Genomic DNA, 21,078 nt, shown 5'->3' with positions numbered 1-21,078 from the left:
GTGGAACACTTAGCAATGAAATGACTTTTCCATAGCACTGATTATTGGACAGCAAGACACATAACCATATGTCTTTGAAATGTGATTTTAGAAATTCTCGACTAACTATACAGGGCAAACTTCCCTCTAGTCTTTCCATGTGAAGGTGATAATTTTCTACAGGCTCATGAAAGCTTCACTGGTTATGGCCCGGTACTTAGTGGAAACCTCAACACAAATAGGAGGTCCGGGCTCAGGTTCCAGCTCAGTCACTTACTCACTAGCAGTGAGACCCTGGGTAAGTCATTTAATCTCCCAGAGCTTTTATCTCCCCATCTGCAAAATGGGGGTCAGAGCGCCTCATAGGGTGGTTGAAAATATTTTTAAAAACAACATGCATATGGGCATAATCCAAACCTCTAATAGGTACTCATGTCAATGTTGGTTGAATCTGAACCTGTTTCTTCTCTCACAAAGCAGGGCTCTTAATTTCTGACCAGGACACCATCCTCTGGCAGTGTCATTAACCTTCCTTTTGAATTTGGCAGCTTTGTGGAAAACAAAAGGGGAAAAGGAAAGCTGAGATCATTTTACATAAACATTTGGGTTTGCGTCCACAGTATTATGAAAACTAAGGGTAGAGGGTTGGATGACACCACCAGAGAGTAAGGAAGGAGGAGGGGGAAAGGCTGGACCAGCACCCGGGAGCACTGGCATTTCAAGGACGGGCAGGGTAAGAGGTCTGGGTCTGGGGAACTGAGAGGGAGCGATCAGAAGGAGAGTGGATGACCGTGGTGCTCATTCAGTGTAGCTCTTCTTATAACAATACACCGGAAGGGATCAGGCTTAGCTGCGACTGTCATCATCTCTTGCCAAATCAATTCATTAATGACGCGGATAGACCCTGGTTCTTTTCACTTGTGCTTAAATGACACTGTGTCAGTTCCGACAGACGGCTGCCTACTCTGCCCACCCACCCACTCGCCCATCCTCGGCAATAGAGGAAAGCATACAGGGAAGAGAGTCGGTTGGGATGAGCCAGGAGTAGCTTTACAACAGTTGGCCCAGTTACCTAATCCTAACCAAAGAAGGGAATGTGTAGCTCCTTCACTTACTATCGTTTTGTTAAAAGCTTCAAAATTTTACTGGCTTGATGTTAATCACCCTTAATAGGAAGTCAACATTTTGCATCCAACTCATCTTGAAGACTAGTCTAGGAAATTTCCTTGTTCTAGAATAAAAAAAATCAATGGATACTTTTCTTGGATGGCTTTGTGGTCAGTGATTATACTTGCCATGTGTTATTTTTAGGAAAATTCCGGAAGCCCATATACCCTCCCTGTCTTCCTGAGCATGAGCTTTAATCAGGTTTTCAGGCTGGCTAAGAACCTCTACCCTGGAGCATATTCCCTGATCAAGCCCAAGTTGAGTACCTGGGGTGTGCCATTTTTCTCTGTCACCCAGGAAACTCATGGCTGCGCATGTTCAAAGGACGTTACTAAAAATGATACTAGTTTCATTGCAGTTTTTTCTTATGAAAATTCATACCAGGCATTTCTCTATGGTTTATAACCAGGAATGGATGTGACTAGACTGTTTTAAATGAAGAGCAGTTCAGTGTTAAATTCTTTGTTGGTTGTTGGAAAGTTTAGGGCCAAACTCTCAACCCACCTCCTGCACAAGTACTTAGTACTTCATAACATTTATCTTATGTCCCTCGATATTGGGATTTGGGGAACTAGTAAATAACAGCCATGTCTCCCTGCCTGGGTTTTAAACTCATTGAGAAATAGACGCTGGAGACAGCTAGGTGGAGATGAAAATGTCAGCTTCTTTACCAAATCACTTGAATGGGTATATTACATGAATGCAGCCTAGATGTGCAGAGAAGTGGGCTGGTCATATTCCATCCTGGCTTAGACAGACTTGCCCACCAAGTCCCAGGCACGGCTGGAAGCCCTCACCTCCTCTGCAGGAAGGTGTGAAGTCTCTGCAGACAGACATACTCTCTCCAGAAGGAATGGCATCTCAACTCCTCCCCCCAAATGCACAATCAGAGAAACCCCTCTGGCCCTGGTTCCTGAGAGAGAGACTGGGGCAAGAGGCAAGAGCAGTACTCTAGGGAGATCCTTCCAGATTGGGAGGTGGAAGCCATTATCCCCAGTGCTGACCTTCCTAGCCTCACACTCCCTTTGCCCAGTTTCCTTAATTGTTTCACTAATTGCGGCATATATATTTTTGTAAAGTTCTTTATATATTCTATATATTCTCTCTATATATATAGATTATATAATCTATATATATTCTTTTTAGACCAGGTTGGGCCAAATAAGTTAATTAAAGAGTTTATTTTAAAATCACAGGAATCCTAATACTTTTTATGGTATGAAATAGCAAAATGCTACACAATTTAGAGTGCTTTGAGAGGAAGGGATCGTAGGAGTCTGGAAACGATGGAGTTATGTTTTTTGTGCCTTTCAGTGTTAACTGAAAACTCTTGGTGCCTTGTCTGTCTTTAGTACCGATTTTTTTAAAGTCTTTTTTTACATTTATTTATTTTTGAGAGACAGAGAGAGAGCACGAGCGGGGGTAGGGCAGAGAAAGAGGGAGACACAGAATCCAAAGCAGGACCCAGGCTGTGAGCCGTCAGCACAGAGCCCGATACGGGACTCGAACCCACAAACCATGAGATCATGACCTGAACCAGAGTCGGACGCTTAACTGACTGAGCCTCCCAGGCGCCCCTAATTCCAATTTTTTAAACTCTGTGTTTTAAAAACCCAAAGGGATATGCCTATTAATATGTCTCTCCTCAGATTAGCTATAGCCAATATCTGCAAAGAAGAGAGACATTATAAAATGTTCTATCAGAAACCCATTTTAGAAGAGACTATGCCAAAGTCTTTAACAAAAATTCTAGAACTCATATGTCCAAATGTGCATTACACCTTTCAAAAGACTCAACTGGAAAAGCAACACCCTTATTTCAATTAGGCCATTATTGTTCCAAGAATTTCTTCATTAGAATTGCTATTGGAGGCTTCAGAAAGTATCTCAAATACTCTAAAAAATGACAGGCCCTTGTCCTGTCAGGTGAATCCAAGTTTAGCACCAGCCATTTGGAGCTGTGTTCGGTGAGTAATATACCTATTCAACTTTGGTGACAAAAGTTTTAGTTCGTAAGATGATAAAAGAAAATATCCTGGCAAATTTTCATGATCTTGGGTTTGGCAGTGCTTTTTTTAGTATAACAGTACAGGTAACAAAAGAAAAAAATAGATATGTTGGTCTTCATTAAATCAAAACCCTTTATTCATCAAAGATAACTATCAACAGAGTGAAGAGAGCCTAAGATGGGGGAGAAAATATTTGCAAATCATATACCTGATATATATGCAGAATATCTAGAACATATAAAGAACTACAACTCAACAACAAAAATTTTAACAATCCAATTTCAAAATAGGCAAAGGACTTGAATAGACATTTCTTCAAAGAAAATCTACAAATAGCCAACAAGCACATAAAAAGGTGCTCCGCGTCATTAGTCATTAGTAAAATGAAAATCAAAACCACGAGATACCAATTCACACTTACTGAGATGACTATAATGTTTTTAATTAAAATAACAATTATAGAAAAGGATCTGGGGAAATTGGAGCCTTTGTACGTTGCCAGCAGGCGTGCAAAGTGGTTCAGTCACAGAGGAAGACAGCTTGGTGGTTCTTCAAAGAGTTAAACAGAGAAATACCATAGGCCTTCAATCCCACTCTTGGTATATGCCCAAAAGAACTGAAATCAGGGACACAAACAAATACTTGTACACAAACGTTCACAGCAGCCCTCTTCACAGTAGTCAAAAAGTAGAAACAGCCCAAGTGTCCATCAATGAGTAGATGGAGAAACAGATTGTGGTATATCCATACAATGGAGTACTATTCATTTATTCATATACTGACATGTATACAATATGGATGAACCTTGAAAATAGGATTCTATGTGAAAAAGGCCAGACATAAAAGGACCATGTTATTATATGGCTCCGTTTATATGAGATACCTAAAAAAGGCAAATTCATTGACAGAAAGTAGATTGGAGGTTACCTGGGGAAGGGAGTACAGAGTTTCTGTTTGGAGCAATAAGAAAATTTGGGGAATAGTGGTAATGGTTGCACAACATTATGAATGTAATTAATACCACTGAAATGTACACTTTAAAAGGGTTAAAATTTGGGGGCACCTGTGGGGCTCGGTTGAATGTCTGACTTTGGCTCAGGTCATGATCTCATGATTTGTGAGTTTGAGCCCCACATTGGGCTCGCGGCTGTCAGCGCAAAGCCCACTTCGGATCCTCTGTCCCTCTCTCTCTCTCTGCCCCTCCCCTGCTCACACATTCTCTCTCTCTCTCAAAAATAAATAAAACAAAACAAAAAAAGCTTAAAATTTTATGATGCATATAACATTTTTTGTTAAGCATTACATGTAAATATATAACACATTGTGTTTTTAGTCATTAATATAAAACTAAGCAGATTTGAGTTATAATTTACCATATTTTAAAAAGCCCTCACAATTTATCACAGTTAACATTGTGTTTAAGAAATCTGGCAATTCTCCCTTTATTTTTCTTAACAAATGCCCTGTTGAAATAATGAACTGCGAATAGCTTTTATATCTAGTTAAACTATCAATAATACATAGCAATATTTTAAAAGAAAAAACAAGATGATTGGCAAGTGGTGAGAGCTTTTTCCTGTGCTTCTTCCTGAAAGGAAAGCCCTTGGTGTGTGTAACAGGAAATAGAAAAGGAAAAATGGGTCAATTTTGCTGCTCAAAGGAACGTGTAATTTGTAGTTCGTTGAATTGTGGTCAAATTACATAGTTGGCATCCCATGCAAAGAATGTCAGGTAGTTTATATTTAGTCAACTAATGTTGATATTAACACCTAGGTTAAGGTGAAATCTTTCTAAATATTGTTGGGCACCCTTTTCCCCTTCCATTCTTTGCACGCTGAGGTTCCTTCCATAGGAGCTGCCGGTATTATGTACATAATGCAGAGTACATCATTACTCCTTTTGCGCGAAAGCATTACAGGTGACTGCTCATATGCAACTCTGGTTCTCTTCCAGAGCATAGGAAACTTGGAAATATGACTGTGACCGTGAAGAAGACTGTCCCCTCCCCCGAGGCCGTGCAGATTCTCTACCAGCGAATGAGATACGAGTATGAGTTCTACCACTACGTCAAAGAGCAGTTCCACCTGCTGAAACGCAAGTTTGGACTGAAGTCCCACGTCAGCAGGCCCCCTCTGAGACCCCAGTTCTTTATTCCAACTCCACTGGAAACCGAGGAGCCGATCGATGATGAGGAACAAGATGACGAGAAGTGGCTAGAAGATATTTATAAGAGGTGATGCCATCACTGTGCTGCCTCCACTGGCTTTATCTCCCTTTTCCAGAAAGTTTTTTGTTGGGGGAAGAAAAATCCTTAAGGGACTAAATTAATGCTCAGTTGCATTAAAAAGAACGAAACATTCCCACATGTTGGGGTCATTGGGAGATGCCCGGTTTTGCGGGTCTTTCTTAACTGTATTCTGGGTCTTCCTGGTTCCCCGGATCCTTCCCAGGTACACTAGATGGCGCCATCACAGGGCAGTTCATCATAACAGCTTTTTCCCTCTAGTATAATGAGAGGAGGGGGAGAAATACAGCCCATAGCCCAATAATTTATCATTTGTAAAATGACTTGTAAAGATATTACCTCAGTGGTAGGAAACACCCAGGCTTACCCATAATTCGGTAGAAATACAAAACCACTTCAGACACCAGGGAATCTACTCTAGAAGTGTCTAAGAGGGGAAGGTAAGACTGATAAGGACCTCAAAAGGGAGGATGCCCCTGGATGAGTGGTTTCCACCCACGTGGGTAGAATTCTGCCTCTGGTCCATCTCAGGGGACACTTTTGCCAACAGCAGCATACTTCTCTCTGAAATGGCAAGTCAGCTTGTGCCACACCCCCAACCAGTCCAGAGCCTTGAGTACTTTCCAAGGTCAAGGTGCAGGGCAAGCTCCATTGAGACCCTCCGTTTCCAAGCACCATTCTGACGGATCTAAAAGTAGCATAGCAGGGAAAAGAATTTGTTTGCCGTGTAAGGAAAAGTGTAGGCACGAGCATCTCTGGAGGTCATGTGACATCAGAAAATTGGTTCGGTTGTGTTCTTTGTACCCACATGGCATCTCTCTCCCCAGCATCGTTTTCACTGGAGACCCGGGAATGGGTTTAGCTCTGGCATTTGACTCCTGTGGCAGAAGTTCTAAGCCTGCCCACAGACAATGCATAGTCTAACCCCTGGCCAAGCTGGGTCCCACCATAATGGCATCTTTCACCTTCTGGTCCCTTGAAGGGTACCTGGTTTTGGTCCAAAGGGGTACTGAGTTCTACTCAGGCAGCGGTGAAACTCCAACCCCCTTTGTTATGGAAGCAGCTCTTTCCTGAGAACCCCTATTAAGACATTAAGACAAGAAGCAAGAGCTTCTGGTAAGAGACTGCCTGACCAGCTTTATGAGCAGGTGTCTGCCCCCTGAGTGGTGCATAGCTGTGGGGCAGTTCCGTTGCTTGAAATGTCTCTTCTCCCCATTCCTCTCCTGTCATCTGCCCCCGACTCATGACCCCGTGGATCTTTGGATACTGAAATGTTTTCATCTTTAACTGCGCCCCCCCGCTCTGGATACGCATATATTTCTGGGTGGATAACATACAGCCAGCTGAGAAGCAGGGGTGTGGGGGGTGGTGGCAGACGGGATACATGTGACAGATTTTGTCTCCTTCATGTTTTCTCCCCTAGAGCCAGCCCTTCAAGAGCACTAGCAGAGTGTGAGTTGGGAGTACTTAATAGTAAATAAGACTGACTTTACACAAGCTACACATTTTTTACTTTTCAGAAACCAACAAGTCTCTCTAGAGTTTTTTCTTCGTTCACTAAAATTGGACAGTAGCCAAGATATAAAGCAAGTCATTTGGAACCTGTCGAGTGTGCACTAAAGCTACTTTATCATGAGATGTATTAAGAAGGCTCTACCCCACAGGAGTCCAGTGAAGGCTGGGACCACAGAGGCACAAAGTCCAGCATTTGGCCACTGGTGGGCCTCCTTTCTGCCTCAGAGAACTGGGGCAGAGACGTGATTAAGAAACATGTTCTTAGAAGAGGAAATATCCTTTGTCCTGTGTAGAGAGACCAGGGCCCTACCATTAGGCATACCTTAAAAAGCAACCCAGAGAACAGCTGTCCTATTAAAAACAAAAGATAAGAACAGCGCCTGGTACGTTGTGAGTCATTTCTATGAAACTGCATATAAAGAATGATAATTAGTTTACACACTGTGCAGGCTCACTCTCTGAAAATAAAATGGAACTGGCTTAGTGATCTCTGCTTTCGTCAGAACATCGGGACCCATTGGTCATTTGCAAAATGCATCGTCCTAGTGCAAGTTCACACGAGCACTTCCAGCTGTGTGTTCAAAGGCCTTTACTGTCAGCAGTGATCATTAGACCATGCCAACAAGAGATGCTGACCTATTCACTTGCAGGGCCTTAATGCTCTTTTGCCCCAACAAAGAGTCTCTGCGTCCTAAAAGTCAAGGCACTTCATCAATTTATTGGCACACATGACAGGATTTCTTTGGCCCTGAGCCCAACGCAGTTTGTACTTCATGAAATATATTGTACATTTTACATAGTTTAATTTAAAAAAAAATACATTTTAAGCTGGTTGATCTTTGACTGCCTTATTTATTATAACCTTTCAGCACATTCCAAGGTTTTAGTTACTCAGGAAGGAGTTAATTAAAATGATTTTATTTTGGTCTGATGGATGTTTTTTAAAAGGAAAATTATTATTATGAACCTTCAGCCTACTCTTCTGGAGTGCCGTAAAAGTGCTTGTAAATCCTTTTTTTTTTTTTTTCTTTTTAAGAAGAAGAAGGAAGAAAAAAATGGTGTTTGACATTGATGGAAATTCAAAAATATATATGGAACTGAAACATTAGCTTAGCTAAAATAAAAGCAATCTGTGTTTGAGATGAAGTGTTCCTTAACTTATTCATCATCCATATAAATAAATGAATATAAATAAGTTGCAATTTTTTCCCCATTCTGTTCCTAGCTGGAAATAAAAGTGCCTGCAGTTTTTCCCAGCACCCTCTGCCTTTTTAATCAGCCAAACTTCTTCCTTCAAGCTGTGATTTTTAGAAAGATGGGTTTTCTTTTAATCTATAAACTCTATTCGTGTTATCATTGGGTGACACCAAAAAGCTGGCTGAGAAAATGAGCGAGGCATTCATTCCTCTAGTTGTGTGGACACGATACTGTGCACCTGACCTTGCCTCCACGTGCCCTGCTTGGTCTGCTGTCCGGGGTTTGGTCAGAACCCTTCCCACCACGCCTCTTAGCATGTACTCTGATCTCTTTCTCAGACACACAGAGCCTCAAAAAGCTGGGTGATTCTCCCCTCCCAAGCAAGCAGCTTTGATCCAGAAACACTCTCCCTGAGAAATTTCACAGCCACCTCAAAAGGGACTTGCAGAGAGCCAGGGAGTCCCCTGCTTTCTAGCAATTGGGCACCCCATGCCAACTCCTGTGGCTATTTTGTAAAAGGAAAGAACCAGAGTTTTGGTACTAAGGGAAAGAAAAATCTATTTTGGCGATAACATGCTTTACTTTAAGCAAGAGCCTGAGTTTTAAACAACAAGTGACCAATGGTTACCTTTTTTTTTTTTTATCATTTAATTTGTTCTGTAACTTGGTCACATGATGTTTGACTCCGAGTGACCTTTAAAGACAGAAGTATTGAACAAAACCCGGACTACACCCCATCTGGAGTTGCGTGTTTGGTCCGAAGTTCTTCAGAAATGTGCTCTCACCTACAAGTTCATCCAGCGAACTATTTGGCCTTAAATGAAACGTGTAGATAATGGTAGTATTTCTCAGAAGGTGGACTGATGATCCATAAGCATTCAGAACAATTGTTCTATGGGTCGAAATTATGAAATTCCCTTCAAGTAAAAGTAAAGAGGGTTTATTTTACTAAATTTCCTTCATGTCTGGTGATGAAGAAAACATTTTTTTTTTAAGTATTTTAAATATCCTAGGAAAGACAAGACTGCTTTAGGCTAAAACCAATATTAAGAGTCTGTTAAAAAAAAAAAAAAAAAAAACCATAGAACATCTTTCACAGCTCAGAAAACTCACTGTGATATAGAGCTCAGAGTGTTTGCGCCATAGATGGACTGGCCTAAACAACGGAAATTTATTTTCTCACACTTCTGGAGGCTAGAGGTTTGAGGTCACAATGTCAGCAGCATCGGTTTCTTCTGAGGTCCGTGTCTTTCTTGTACCTGGGCATCTTCTCCCTCTGTCTTCACATGGTCTCGCCTCTGTGCACACTCATTTATGTCCAAATTCTTTTTTTTTTTTAATTTTTAAAATCTTTGTTTATTTTCGAGAGAGAGAGAAACAGAGCATGAGTGGGGGAGGGACAGAGAGAGAGGGAGACACAGAATCCGAAGCAGGCTCCAGGCTCTGAGCTGTCAGCACAGAGCCCGACGCGGGGCTCAAACTCATGAACCGCGAGATTGTGACCTGAGCTGAAGTGGAACACTTAACCCACTGAGCCACCCAGGCGCCCCCAAATTCTTCCTTTAATAAGGACACCACTCGTATTGGATTAGGGCCCATGCTGATGGCCTCATGTTAACTTGATTACCCCTGTAGAGACCCTGTCTCCAAATACAGCCACATTCTGAGGTACTGGTTGTTAGGACTTGAGCATATGAATTTTGTGGGGGACACGGTTCTTCTTACAGCACCCAGACTACAGCAGAGAAGTTGGAGCAGAGGAACTGGTCTCCAACTAGGAGAGAAGCAAGCCTAAACTCACAGAACCCTCGAACTGCCATGGGGCTGGGCGGCCATCTGGCCCTTGTCCTTTTTTTATACGTAAGGAATTGAAAGTCCAGAAACAGGGGTTCCTGGGTGGCTCAGTCGGTTAAGTGTCCGACTTCGGCTTAGGTCACGATCTCGCAGTTCGTGGGTTCAAGCCCCGCATCGGGCTCTGTGCTGACAGTTCGGAGCCTGGACCCTGCTTTGGATTCTGTGTCTCCCTCTCTCTCTGCCCCTCCCCAGCTCATTCTCTCTCTCTCTCTCTCTCTCTTAGAAAATAAATCAACATTAAAAAAAATTTAGAACAAGGCAAAAAAAAAAAAAAAACTCCAGAAATATACAAGATTCAAATACACCACATGCTAAGTTTTGCCGTTGAGGGTTCGATGAATTTGTGAATACTGAACAAATCAAAACGACGATACCGCCAAAGTCCCTCTACCGACCTAAATCCAGAATGGAAACGATAAGGCACATTCAACCACCCCCAGTGCCACCCGCCACACTGAAGCCATCTCTCCCTGCAGCTTGCCCGGCTGTGGGGCCTATGGGACCCCCTTCCACAGAGGGAGACCCTAACTAAGCACTAAGTCCTCCGGGACAGATGTCAAAATAAACCTGTTCCCTCTGAGATTTTTCTCTCTACTCAAAGGACAAAGAGGGCTTCTTATCCCATTTTGCCCACCGCAGATTAGAGAGTTCTATTTTTCCTAAAGGTAAAATGAAGATTCATGTTCTGCTTCCTCTAAGGAGCTTCAGAAGGACCTGCCTCAAAAACTAAAGTCAAATACAGCTCATAAAACTAGTTGAAGTCGAGTGCAGACATGCCTCTGGAAAACCCGAGCTAGAGAGTAACCAGGCCCTGAACGCTCCCAGGCCTCTTCCCTCGCTGACTGCTTCACTCACTGGAGAATTCCTTTCTGCGTAGGGCAGGCTTGGCTCACGGCGCCCGGCACCGCCGATTCCCAAGGAACACCCTGGCCCACAGATGTTCATGGGTCACAGAATTGTGAACTGACCACTGGTGCACTTTGGATTTCAACGTGTAAACATGGGGATTCCCTTTAAAAAAAAAAAAAAAAGGAAGAGAAAAAAAAGGAGGGGAAAGAAAAATCACCGTGCAGAGGAAAAATGTGAGCTAAGTTTTTCCTTTGGAATCTTGGCGTGTGAGTTTAGCTATCTTCAATCTGGCTTTCGCCAGACACTGTATGCTTTGAGCAGGCATGGAGCAATCTGCCTTACGCTGTGCTGCCAGAACATTCAGACTTGACCTGTAACACGCCTCCTATTCCAGTCGTGAGCAGAGACAGCCGGGAGGTCGGCCACGCAGGACACAGCATGCTGACTGTGTGGTGCAGCTAGAGAAGCGCCTAGAACCAGGAAACAGGGCTGTTGACTGACTCGGGCAAGAGCTGTAGACCAGCAAAGTCCCTGAAATCACGTCCCAGCCGCTCGACTTCATCAGGCGCTTGACTAAATCACTTGACCTCTCCGTGCCTGAAGTCCACCCAGCTGGAAAATAGGAGGTCCACTGAAGCCCAAGAGTTGCTTCTGGAATGGACTTTGTCGCACCCTCCACCCCCATATGCTAAGAGACTAAGAGCCACAATCCATTGGGGGCTGATGAATCTTTGTTTTCTCCACGAAACGCTGCGTCCTCAACAAGAGAACCTACAATTACACATCATTGTAGGTCCGTTGATGCCCCCGAAACCCTCATGACTGAACGTGTTGTCACCCAATGTCCCAATGAGTCCATGGACAGCAGCACTTCTGAAGTGTGAATGGAGCCAATAGGAACAGACACATTCTAGTGGACATGAGTCAGTATTCTTATCATGTGCCATCATCCAAGACAAGCCACTGTATGGACTTCCATTTTTCTCTAACACTCCCTTTGAGAAGAGTTTGTCGAGCTGTGACTTATCGGAATCCTCTCAAACTCACCGCTTCCGCTAAATACAGGCATCTTCTAACTTCCTCAAAGTACCCTGTGTCTCTATGATCCTGTTTGTAATAAAGGTCCTAAAACGTCCACATCAATTAGTACAGGTAGTGCACAAGAAAAGTTGTATTAAAAGTGGAAAACCCCATAGGATGGGGCACTGTGCTTTTTGCAGTCTTTCGCGTTCTCACGATGGCATCAGTGCTATGACGTTTTGGGAGAAGTCTGGTAATGATTGCGTGGGCTGGCGATGCATTCGCCACAGTCAGTCCTTCTGACCCCATTATAGGACTGCCACTCTCGGACTCTGAATCTGTTGCATCACTAATGTTTCGCTGATCACAGACTTCTTTATAGCCACCTTATTGGCTGCTTGTATCAAATACCATTTCCTTTCCTCCTCTGGCTTACTTTCCTAATCGTTCTCCATCTTCGACTGAAAGTTAATGAAATTCTCATCCAGGGCATATTCGTTCCCAAAATATAATTCACAAACCAGGTGTGTGGGATAGGCATGAAAAAAAAAATCATGGTGTTAGACAATTTGGGAAATGCGTTAGCTCTAAGTGTCACACAGTGGGGTTTTAAGAGCACACTAAGGGTTTAGAAGAATACTGAAGTTTTAAAAAGTCAGTTTCTCTTTGTTTAACCCCACATGTCTCAAAACGACTTATCATGAAAGCCTAATTAAGACCCATTAGGGGCGCCTGGGTGGCTCAGTCGGCTGACCGTCCAACTTTGGCTCAGGTCATGATCTCACGGTCCGTGAGTTCGAGCCCCACGTCGGGCTCTGTGGTGACAGCTCAGAGCCTGGAGCCTGCTTCAGATTCTGTGTCTCCCTCTCTCTCTGCCCTTCCCCCCGATCGTGCTCTGTCTCTCAAAAATAAATAAACATTGAAAAAAAATTTTTTTAATTTTTTTTAACGTTTATTTATTTTTGAGACAGAGAGAGACAGAGCATGAACGGGGGAGGGTCAGAGAGAGGGAGACACAGAATGTGAAACAGGCTCCAGGCTCTGAGCTGTCAGCACAGAGCCCGACGTGGGGCTCGAACTCACGGACCGCGAGATCATGACCTGAGCCGAAGTCGGCCGCTCAACCGACTGAGCCACCCAGGCGCCCCTAAAAAAAATTTTTTTTTAAGTAAGACCCATTAATAACTGTGGAACTAGTGTTCTTGGGAGATTACACTTTAAGAAACATTGCTTTAATATGTCATTTTTTTCCCCATTGGAAGAGTTACTTTCCTTCCACTATGGTTCGATCTTTGGTCTTCCCAGTGGTCTCTGTGTCTTGCTTGAGGAAAATATATTTACAGATGCCTAACGGTTTGATAAATAGAAGGCAGGGGCCGATAAAATGTGTAGTAAAATAATTAACAAGGAACCGTCTTTAATTTTTGCTTATGCTCCTTAATTACATCCCCTACTTCATGAGAAAGTTGGCAACTCTTTTTAAAGCAATTTTTACATGCTTTTAAATATTTCTTGGATGCCTCGAATCAATTCAGTCCTTCCACGAAGATCGGTGCTCAAATCAGTTTGGATACAGAACATCTGCCCCATTTCGTCTCCGATCTGTGGTTGGTTGTGCAGTAGGGAGGAAACGGTGGCAAAATGGAGATCTCCAGTTGTTCAGGTAAGGCTGGCGGCTGGAGAGAAGAATACTGGCTCCTGAGCTTGAGCTCAGCTTTTGCACACTGGAGTACCTGTGTTGTTCAGTACACTAGGGGGAGCCGGAGCCATAACAATTTACTCAGGAAGTCCCAACGTCTTTCCAAGCCTGATTTCTCTCCCACACCTGCTTATTTTCCTCCCATGCTTTAGAGGAGTGTGGCCCAGAAGGAAGTCACGGTTAGTGTATTTAAAACACAACGTGCACATTGGGGCACCTGGGTGGCTCAGTCGGTTAAGGGGCAAACTTCAGCTCAAGTCACGATCTCGCCACGTGTGAGTTCAAATCCCGCATCAGGCTCTGTGCTGACAGCTCAGAGCCTGGAGCCTGCTTTGGATTCCGTGTCTCCCTCTCTGTTCCCCAGCCCCATTCGTTGTCTCTCTCTCTCTCTCTCTCTCTCTCTCTCAAAAATAAATAAACATTAAAAATTAAAAAAAAAAATCACGCAATGTTCACACTGTCCGTCGATTCATAGGGTATTATCTTTCCCAAGCCGTGTGCCATGCTTTCATGTTGTTGCCCTTGTTTTGAAATTACGATAGTATTTTTTAAATTGGTCTTCATCAGATCACCCTTCCTGAGTGCGTTGTATAATTACAACACGATTGAAGTTCCCATTCGGTAATCAAGAGTTGCGTCACGCGGTCATCATAACCCTCAAGCAATAAACACCACCACCGCAGCTGTAGCGGTGAGGACGAGGTGGGTACAATGAAGCAAAACGAGGATGTAGGAAGAAGAATCCCATATCGCTCCATCAGCAAGGCAGTGCAAACTAGGCAAAGATTCAGATAAACCTCAGTTCAGATATGCTTAACGTACAAACTTATTGCCACGCGCAGGAGCTGAATACGGAGGTGAGAGGTGGGTGAAGACTTGAACGAGGAGGAGGTTTCATGTGGAATTTGTCCCCCTCCAGGGACAGTGGAATGTGTATAAAAAATACAGGGCCGATCTAAAGCACAAAGGAAAGCTGACCTTTCAGTAGGTCTACAAGAACAGTATTGTACCCTGTTTGTATAATGGGAAATAAAGACCCCCACGGAGGTTAAATAACGCGCCTGTGGTAGCCCAGTGAGTGACAAGGCCGGGATGCATATCCGAGAAGGCGGGATAAAACTGAGCCTGACTGCCAAGGATTTGGGAAGAAATTTTTATTTTATGCTGAGAACGGTGAGGAACCCTTAGTCCTTTCAGAAGAGAAAAGAAACACGAGGAAATCGTTTTTCTTTTTCTAAATCCATTGGCAGGTGAGCAGACCATTCTCCCTTTGCCCTCCCAGAGCTCGCCTCCTTTCACTACCCTTCTTCGCAGGCTCCGTCTCCTGAGACACTGAGCCCTGCCTGTGAATTGTGTCACCCGGGCTCCCTGCCTGCTGCCTCTTAGCTGGCTTTGGCCAGTGGGTGGCACACAGAAGATGGGGAACATCTGGATGGAATTCTGCCTCTGACTGTATAATGGGTGAAGGAATGCTGGGCAAAACCCTCGTTAGTCATCACCATGTGTGCCCGGGGCGTGGACGGGGGCTGGGGAAGAGACTGGAGAAGAAGGACAGGAGACAGAACTTAAAGATGGCCCCAGGAATGATTTCAACCAATGGAAAATAGTGCCCGCTACAAAGGTCCTCTGTGAATATTTGAGTTGAATGGACCCAAAGGAACCAAGGGAAAATATAGTATTAACTCAGGTATTTCCAGCTGGATACAGATACAAGTGCTATAAATGATGGAGAGAGTGATGGAGTGAGAGGGCTGCCCTAGCGGGCAGAGGGGCTCCATTTGAGATGTGTGGATGTGTTGAGTCCAGCGAGCCTGGTCATCCCTTCCTGGATCTCACTGTCCTCGGAGGCAGGGTTCCTAACGGGCATTACATCGATCCCCTCATCCCTCTGTGTGGCCACAAGCAGCTGGGACTGGGTCCCAAATTCCCCCCAGTTGACATCAGCATACTACCATACAAGTCTAGTCATATTTTAGATGCGCCATTATATGAGAAAAAGGTTGGGAAAGCCAGTTGTAGTTGACTACCCAGAATACACAGAGCTTCTGGTTTTGATATTTTTTCTTAAAACAAGTCTTTTCCTTCAAGCCTGTGGTTTCTTTTCTTTTACACTAATTATTCTTTGACTTCCAGGTAAGCACATACAGACACCGGAGCACTGGTTCACCATCAGTAAGATGGCCTGATTAATTTTTCTAGCAAAGATGATGGATTAGACACCTGCCTATCTTAGACGGCTTCAGACCGATTTGGGTGGAAAACATAGCAAAACTGATTGATCCAAAAGCAGATCTCTGACCTCAGGCTTATGAGCACCAGCCCTCAAAGAAACTGGCCAACCATATATCCCAGGAAGAGTAGGAATCATTTATTGGCATTCTCACCCTGAAAATTATTAACCTGTACATCTAGGTTCTCCCTTACACTGAAGTGATTGAAAAGCAAAGGGTTTCCATAGTTATAAGTATTATTTAGTATTGGCCAGCTAAACTCTGATCAATGTCCAGAATGTATAGTTCCAGACCATGTTTAAAAACGCTTTCAAATACGTTACATCAACTCTGTGGATAGACAGCTGGAATAGATTAGAAAACTGAAGCTCAAGGAGGCTCAGATAGGTTGCATAGTGGCTGAACTGATTCTAGAATCCTCTGATTCCTTTTCTATTCCTCTTGTATAGGAAATGCTTTTCATTTTCCTTCATTCATTTCCTTCCTTCCTTCCTTCCTTCATCCATTCATTCATTAGTTGTGTTTATCACATAATAATTGCAGGGTTCTCTTATGAGTTGATGGCAACATAGCACTTGAACCCTTAGCCTGAGAGTTTAATTGAACATAATAGAAAACAGCTCCTCCCCTCACTTGGGGCATTTCTGAAGCTCTAATTCCAGACACAGGCCTTTCGTGGGGAGATTTGACTGGAGTAAGACCTATATTTTACCTGGTTTGATCTTTACTATGTTCCACTTATTACTTCAATACAAATTTTAGTTTCAAGAAATTAAGAGAAAAATGATTCCAGAGATAAACTGGGTTGAGAAGAAATCTAAAAATGTCTCCTTTTCGGGGCGCCTGGGTGGCTCAGTTGGTTAAGTGTCAAACTTCAGCTCAGGTCATGATCTCACGATGTCCCACGTGGGGGCTCTCTGCTGTCAGGGCAAAGCCCGCATGGGATCTTCTGTCCCCCTCTCTCTGCCCCTCCCCCGCTTGCATGTTCTCTCAAAAATAAACATTAAAAAAAAAAAGTCTCCTTTTCATTCCTTGTAAATTAGTGTCCAAGTTTTGGGGGCAGGGCTTAAGAGTGAGGAAGGAGAGGGGGAGGGAACCTGAAGGCAAAGGTTCCCTAGGAATCAGACTTCCCAGGCTCCTCCCTCCCCCACTCACCTCCCTTTCCAAAAAGACTGCCCCTCATTTCATCCCTGGGTTTCCAGGCACCTAATCCACTTGATGGTCAGGTGAGATAGGAGACATTTGTGTTTTCGTTGTAACTTGCACTGGGGCTGTTGTTAGCAAATCCAGGCCTCTAGCTATCTTCCTGACTCCGGCCAGAACACTAACCCAAAGCCCAGAAGCACTGCGAGGGCAGAGGCAAGTCAGTGCTGGTTTCCTCTTCTATACAGAGACACAGACCCAACAAACACCCCAGGATCTCAGGGACTACAGATCTCTGTCTTTCCATTATGCTCTCTTTTCTCGTCTTCTCTTTTTTTTTCTTTTAAATAGAATAAATTAAAAAATACTATTCAAAATTAAAGTGATTTCACGCTGTTACCCCAAATATGTCTCTATGATCCAGTGAATTGACAGGATTTACGTTATATTGTACAAGTGAGCATAAATCACAGGGGAATCTGATTTGGGGATGAGGAAGGGCTTTAAAGGCAAGCACAGTGGGAGAAATCACGAAGAAAAAAGGAATGAGAATCACTGAGGTTCCAAATTGAGTCACAATTTAAAAATGAAGAAATACTTGTGGCAGAAATGGCATAAAAAAAGATTGAAATCACTATATATATAAAGAACTTATATAAATCAACACAAACGTGCAAAGAACATATTCATTCTCAAAAATTAGCTCTGCAAAGGCTAAGAAATAAGAGGAAGTGTTTATTTTCATGAATAATCAAAGAAATTTGAAGTGACATTGTGACATCACTGTTGGTACTTCAGTGACAAACTAGGTTAAGTGTGCTAATGCATGGGATGAACAGAGGGCATGATGAAATACTCTGCTGATGGGAATAAAATTGGTACATTCCTGAAAAGTAGTTTAGTAATTCGTATCAAAACCCACAATAAAATAAACACTGAGATTCTAACTAGTTTGAAAGCGCTGCCTGCCAAAAAGTGCTGATTTCATAGCTACAGCATCAAATCCCAAATCTAGAATCATCTAAAGACATCAGGCATGTCAGATCAGATGACTCAAGGTCTCCCTCTAAAATACCGTGCTAATGATATCTCTCAGCTTCCAAGAAATGTGAACATAGCTTTTACTTGAATTAGAGTTTGTACGTTACAGTATGTCAATTTTTAAAAAAATCTAGTCTCATTATCGTATGGTCGATTTCGATGTGAACTCAAAATTCTTTCCCTCTGGCTTTACCACTCTAACCAGCCTCCCAAAGGTGGAACTGGCTCCATCATGACCTGCTTCCCACATATCTGCAGCAGGCCATTTCTAAAACTCAGTAGAAACACACATTTGCCGATAGCAAATACAATTTTCCATAGGATACAGATAGAACTGGAAGCTGGAGCTTTTTGCTTGGATGAGTTATTTTGTAGTTAGGCAGGTCATTTTAAATTTCACTGTGTCAAATATTCCTCACATAATTAAGCCATGCCCTGGTATTTCTAACTACTTTCATTACAGTTGAACATTTGTTGAAATGGAACTTGCTGTGTAGCACACAAACTCCTCTGTAAAGTTGTTTATTCTTGTAGAGTAACTCTAACAATTTGCTCAGATTTTCTCTTTGGCAGTGCTCACATATCTTCAGGTTGCCAAATTAATGCAGGGATTGTTTTCTAGCTCATTGAATCAGAAAATACGTTTATCTTTCATTCACTTGTAAATTCGTTACCCCGAGCATCACATTCATAAATGAGAGAAGTGACCTATCATGTTTATGGTGATAACCAGGGTTTGGACAATCCCGTTATTGTTTGTTTCTACATAGAGCCAAGAAGACAAGTTCCACCTCCTAAATGAACAGAATGATCTGAGGCTCTGAACCAATAACCTCCATTTGTCTCTGCTTTTTGAACTCCCTCTGTCCTGCACAAGGTCCGACACCCAAAGCCAGCTGCTTTCTGTGTTAAGACATATTGTCGATTTCTTTTTTATTTTTCAATGTTTATGTATTTATTTTGAGGGAGAGAGAGCATGAGGTGCAGAGAGAGAGAGGAGAGAGGGAGAGACAGAATTCCAAGCAGGCATCACCGTCAGCGTGGAGCTCAACGCGGGGCTCCGTCTCATGACCACAAGATCATGACCTGAGCCGACATCAAGAGTTGGGCACTCAACCAACTGAGCCACCCAGCCGCTCCTGTCGATTTCACTTATTTTACAACTTGAGTCCAACTTTATTCTTGAGTACTTATAAATATACTTTTGTTAATTGTGTGGACTTGTTGGTTTCAGGTGCCAGAAATCCAGCTCTAACCAGTTCAGACAAAAAGGAAATTTGTTGGAAGGGTAAAAGGTATAAATCAAAGGAAGAATTGAAAACCAAAATGCAAGAAGGACTAGGGTGAGCTGGACTCAAAGGCAACTGAACAACCAGGAACTATGAGGTGTCTCTCTGTCTCTCTCTGTCATTGCAGACCAGCAGGAAGTGTGTCCCCCGCCTGGCTTCAAAGCTTCCAGACCTCACTCACAGCTTCAGTCACCACAAAGGAGCTGGCTGGCTCCTGGCTAGTTACAGTTCAGAAAAATCTTGAGGAAAGACACTGATTGATTTCGCTGAGTCAGGCCCCCACTCTTGCACCAACTGGAAGATCAGAAGGAGGATTCCCATAGATCACATGATCCCAGAGACTGGTAAATGTTGTGAATGAGTAGCCATCCGGAAGAGTGGTCACTACTGTGTCTTTTTAGATTTGTTTTTGAGAGCTCTGCCCAGTAGTTCCATAATTGGTCACAATAAACAGCTACTTTTGTGAAAATAAACTGGTAATAATTTTATTTTTAAATGTGAAAGTGTAACAAATTCAAAGAATAAAATTAAATCACAATCTCACTACCCGTGGCAAACTATAACTTGCAAGTGCATGAATTTGTATCCAAATGTGCAAGCCAGATCCTTAGTTTGTGGGTGAGCCTAGCGGGCGCCCAGCATCTCAGCTCAGCAAAACTCCCTTACGCTAACCTCAAGGCTAGAGCTTGTGAATGTCACCACAACTTGTTTGTATACACTGTGGGGGTTAACAACGGAGGGAGGCTGGCGGGCGCAAGGAGCAGAGCAGGGGAGCCATGGCTCTCTGGAGATGAGATTATGAGACAGGATGTAGGCTCTGAGGAGTTTTAGATATTGATGGTGAATTCCAGAGGCGTGCGTAGAACTGACAGGTCATTTTAGCCTAAAGCCACTTCGCCACCTGAATCATTGGGCATGCGCTTGGAGCAGTGACCTCAGGGCAAGATCATTCTATAGGTGACAGCTAAAAGTGGATTTTTCAGGAAACTTACCAAGTTCACCTCTCTCTATTAAACTAAATAGCCAATTTAAAAAAAATTTTTTTAACATTTATTCATGTTTGAGAGACAGGGTGCAAGTCGGGGAGGGGCAGAGAGAGAGGGAGACACAGAATCTGAGGCAGGCTCCCGGCTCTGAGCCATCAGCACAGAGCCCGATGCAGGGCTTGAACCTGTGAACCATGGGATCATGACTTGAGCCGAAGTTGGACACTCAACCGACAGAGCCACCCAGGCGCCCCTAAATAGCCAACTATTATTCACATTTGCCCTCCCTGGTGAGTTGTATACAACTTCAGTGGATTTAACCCCTCAGACCCATCTTTGAATCATCACTTGGCTGAACTTAATGGCCGGTGGCCGACTTTGCTCTTCCCGTTGTGCTGCCTAGCTCTCTCTTCTGCCCCTCAGGAGTCCCATTCTCTGTTTCCAGGCACTCTTTTATCTTACTTTTTGTTTTCCAACACATTTATGGGGCTTCACTGAGATACCTTTCACCCTCAACAAGAATTACATACACCATTCAAACTTGCCTTGGGTCTGGCGTCCCATGTTAGCCCAGGGGAGCACGGGTCAAGGGTGAATGAACCCAGGCGGCCACTGTAATGGCACATCCTCAAGAAAGCCAGCTCCTCTCCGCGTGCTTTGTATCAAGGCGTCTGCTATTTATTTTTTTATTTTTTTTATTAAAAAAATTTTTTTTCAACGTTTATTTATTTTTGGGACAGAGAGAGACAGAGCATGAACGGGGGAGGGGCAGAGAGAGAGGGAGACACAGAATCGGAAACAGGCTCCAGGCTCTGAGCCATCAGCCCAGAGCCATCAGCCCAGAGCCTGACGCG

The 21,078-nt window shown here is 43.4% G+C and overlaps 1 protein-coding gene across 5 annotated transcripts in view; it reads left to right on the top strand.

The window, feature by feature from the left end:
- UST (uronyl 2-sulfotransferase) overlaps window positions 1-19,677 on the top strand; it is a 312,146-nt gene extending 292,469 nt beyond the window's left edge. Inside the window, exons 8-9 of one of the 5 annotated variants that reach the window (XM_053223346.1) lie at window positions 5,109-5,388; window positions 19,366-19,674. In XM_053223346.1, the coding sequence (XP_053079321.1) occupies window positions 5,109-5,388; window positions 19,366-19,495 (410 nt within the window). In that variant the 3' untranslated portion in view covers window positions 19,496-19,674. Of the gene's footprint in view, window positions 1-5,108; window positions 8,167-19,365 lie in introns of those variants that run through there. The other 4 variants (XM_027056660.2, XM_027056661.2, XM_027056663.2 and 1 more) reach the window with 4 other exon arrangements.
- Window positions 19,678-21,078: the final 1,401 nt, after the last annotated feature.

The sequence above is a fragment of the Acinonyx jubatus genome, chromosome B2, assembly GCF_027475565.1.
Source record: "Acinonyx jubatus isolate Ajub_Pintada_27869175 chromosome B2, VMU_Ajub_asm_v1.0, whole genome shotgun sequence".
Classification (NCBI taxonomy): domain Eukaryota; kingdom Metazoa; phylum Chordata; class Mammalia; order Carnivora; family Felidae; genus Acinonyx; species Acinonyx jubatus.
The sequence above is the reverse complement of the archived record's forward strand: the minus strand, read 5'-3'. Positions and strand labels throughout refer to the sequence as shown.